The sequence below is a fragment of the Helobdella robusta genome (genome assembly GCF_000326865.2).
Source record: "Helobdella robusta unplaced genomic scaffold HELROscaffold_3, whole genome shotgun sequence".
NCBI classification, from domain to species: domain Eukaryota; kingdom Metazoa; phylum Annelida; class Clitellata; order Rhynchobdellida; family Glossiphoniidae; genus Helobdella; species Helobdella robusta.
Window position 1 is genome coordinate 8,496,990 of NW_008704501.1, and position 3,320 is coordinate 8,500,309.

Genomic DNA, 3,320 nt, shown 5'->3' on the forward strand with positions numbered 1-3,320 from the left:
GCATCTCAATGTATAATTTTAAAATAATTAAATAACAAGACAATGCATGGAATTATATAACTAATGAATTATATAACTATTGAAATTATATAATTCAATGGGACAATACAATAAAACACGTTTCACCAATAGGTAATATCAAATACATATTCATATATATGTATTTATAATAAGTATATGAAGATTTGTATTAGTATATACATTTAACCATATAATTAGAATAAACTATTTAACTATATTTTTTTTATATAATTTTTATTTAGCAATGCCTAGCACATCACCATTATAATTAAATATGAATTTTGGTCTAAATTTATTTTTTGTCTTACGTTTATAAATAAGTCGGACTCTGGTTGAAATTTGATCAAAATCTTCATTAAACTTTGAATTTTGAACTATGGCGTAATGAATTAGGATTTTGCAAACATTTAGTTACCTATTTCTGGCAAAGTTTTTGAATGTCCCGTGTTTTATTTAAAGTTTTATCGTTATTTTCATTGACTGTAAAACTGTATCATCCATTTTAATTTTTAATTTTTTAAATTTTGAGAATTTACTATTTGTCAATTTGCTACTAAAATAGACAGTATATTATATTTGTGCAATTAAAATAAAATAATTACCCAAAATATTTGTCAATTGTTTTGCAAACTTAACACGAGCTGTGATCTTGAGGTCTAGAAGTAGTAAAAGTAAATAAACAATAAAAAACTTAATAAACAATAAAAATGGGAAATTCGTCTGGCAGCCAGAGAGATCAGGCATTCTCAGACTCCTGTGACGACTTAACAACATACTCGATAGCACAAGCCACAGAAGCGTTAGAATATTACAATATGGGGAGGCAGCCTCCAAGATATAAGGTAATATACTACTTAGGACCCCATTTCTAATTTTAGGGAAATTAAATTATTTGATTGACTGATTGATTGATTGAGCGAATGACTGACCGACTGATTGAATGATTGAAGCTGACAGAAAATGGATGTGGAATAAAGAGATTGTCCGACAGGCTGTCAGAGTCTAGTGACATCCCGACGACACCCAGCACGATACCAACACTTTTTAGGTGGACAAAGGCCGCCGACACTGTTCAGCTCATGGGCAGTTTCGATGGCTGGACTAATATTATTCCTCTTGTTAACTGGTTGGCTAGGGTATTTTTTTTTAGTGTTGTTGCTGCTATGGGGGTTTATTATAATTATTATTATTACAATTCCCCAAACAGCGGAGATGAATTTTTGGTAATAATTGATCTGCCAGTAGGCGAGCACCAGTACAAGTTCCTTGTAGATGGAGAGTGGACCATCGATGCAGATGAGGTTTTTCATTGGTTGAAGATAGAATTTGATTAGCTGATGTGAATGAAGGAATGAATGAATGATAGACTGAATGGATGGATAGATAAATAAGTGAATAAACTTTGCCACAAACCAGCCCCATGTAGAAAATGGCAGACAATCATTCAACAACCAACTCATCATCAAGGAGTCTGACTTTGAAATTTTTAGGGCCCTCAAAGCAGACGACAAAACAACTGAAAAACTCGGTCAGAAATGTTCAATTTGAATTTAAAATATTTTTTATTTATTTTTTTTTTGTTGAATTAATTATTGGCTTTTTATTTATTCATTTTCACTTTGTGGTGTGTAGTTTTAAACTTTGTAGTGATAAGATACAAAAAAGTTTATTCTTCTTCTTCCTTATTTCTACATTAAACGCGCGTGGATCCCTTCACGTTCATCCCCTCTAATATTCTGAACTTTGGAAGAGTGAAATTTACCTTTAACCTTTCAAATTCGGCACCTTCAATAATTAGGCCATCTCTACATCGGTTATAAATTTTTTTTGGCAGACGTTGGCTTTGGCCAGGAGCTGCCCCCAAATATGAGTTCGCACCACCGGCCACCCACAATCCCCCCCCAACTGCTGCAGATCACACTTAACAAAGAATTACCTGTGCCTGTAAGTCTGTCATAACCACCATCATCATCGTCGTCGTCATCATCATCATCATCGTCGTCACCATCATCACCATCAGTGCGATCCTGAGATTTTACCAGTTCCACAGACGCCAGAGTTGAATCATTTGTACGCCCTGTCAATCAAGGGAGGTGTCATCACCATGAGTTCCATGCATAGGTGGGTTTTAGTCATTCATTCTCCTTTGTTTCATTTTTCTCTCTTCACTTCAATCATTCATTTGTTCTTTCACTCGTTTATCAATTCGCCCGTTCGTCATTTATTGAGTTTAGACGTCATTGCTCGATCAATCAATCGATCGATCGATCAGTCCTTGCTTCATTCCGACTTCATTATTTAGTTCGTTCATTTCTTCTTTCATACATTCATTCATTCAGTCATTCATTCATTCAATCATTCATTCGCCATCCAAATATTTCAATTGACGGCATCACCGTAACTTATTTACTTGGTCGCTACCATGTTTCCTTCCTTCTGCTGTTTATTCACCCACATTTGAATTTTATTTTCCACCCATTCTCTCTCCATCTCTCTCTCTCTCTCTCTCTCTTTCTCTCTCTGCATTCATTCATTCATTTCAGTTTTTCTCTCTCTCACAAATTATTTCTTCCCTAATTAATCTTTCACGAACTTTTCAGGTACAAGAAGAAATTCATTTCAACTGTCTTCTACCAGCCAACTTGAAAGACTTCCCTCTCCTATTTCTCTCCCTCTTTCTTTCTCTCTTTCTCTTTTTTCCCCTCTCTCTCTCTCTCTCTCTCTTTCTAAATTTATATATATATATATATATATATATCTCTAAATTTTTATATATATATATATATATATATACATATATATACACGCACACAGATAGACAGACAAACAGACATACACACAAATAAACGCATTTTATTTCTTGCCAACATAGGTCTGCTTTAGTAATCTTATATATATATATATATATATATATATATATAACATATATATAACATATATATATATATATATATATATATAACGTATTTACACACGCCCGTTTATATTGTTATGTATCATAATTTTATTGATTCTAAGACTTAATTGAGCAATTTTTTTACAATCATGTATGTTATAACTATATATGCACATATATTTCTCTCCTTCTCTCTCTATCCCTCTTTCTCTCTCCATCTCTCTCTTTCTCTTTCTCTCTCTCTCTCTCTCTCTCTCTCTCTATATATATATATATATATATATATACATATATTTTTACAATATTCTATAAATTCTACCGAATGTTTGGCGTTAATATGTTTGTAGTTCGTTTTTTCGATTTTTCTCACTAAAGTTTTTTGGTGAACGTTTAGTTTATAAAA

General features: G+C 32.6%; 1 protein-coding gene across 1 annotated transcript in view; it reads left to right on the forward strand.

The window, feature by feature from the left end:
- The first annotated feature begins 300 nt into the window (after window positions 1-300).
- The window catches only part of HELRODRAFT_106804 (hypothetical protein), a 3,832-nt gene continuing 812 nt past the window's right edge, over window positions 301-3,320 (forward strand). Inside the window, 8 exon segments of the mRNA XM_009021813.1 lie at window positions 301-696; window positions 716-863; window positions 972-1,147; window positions 1,229-1,322; window positions 1,438-1,549; window positions 1,856-1,965; window positions 2,042-2,142; window positions 2,622-3,143. Of these exon segments, the coding sequence (XP_009020061.1) occupies window positions 729-863; window positions 972-1,147; window positions 1,229-1,322; window positions 1,438-1,549; window positions 1,856-1,965; window positions 2,042-2,142; window positions 2,622-2,667 (774 nt within the window). The 5' untranslated portion in view covers window positions 301-696; window positions 716-728 and the 3' untranslated portion in view covers window positions 2,668-3,143.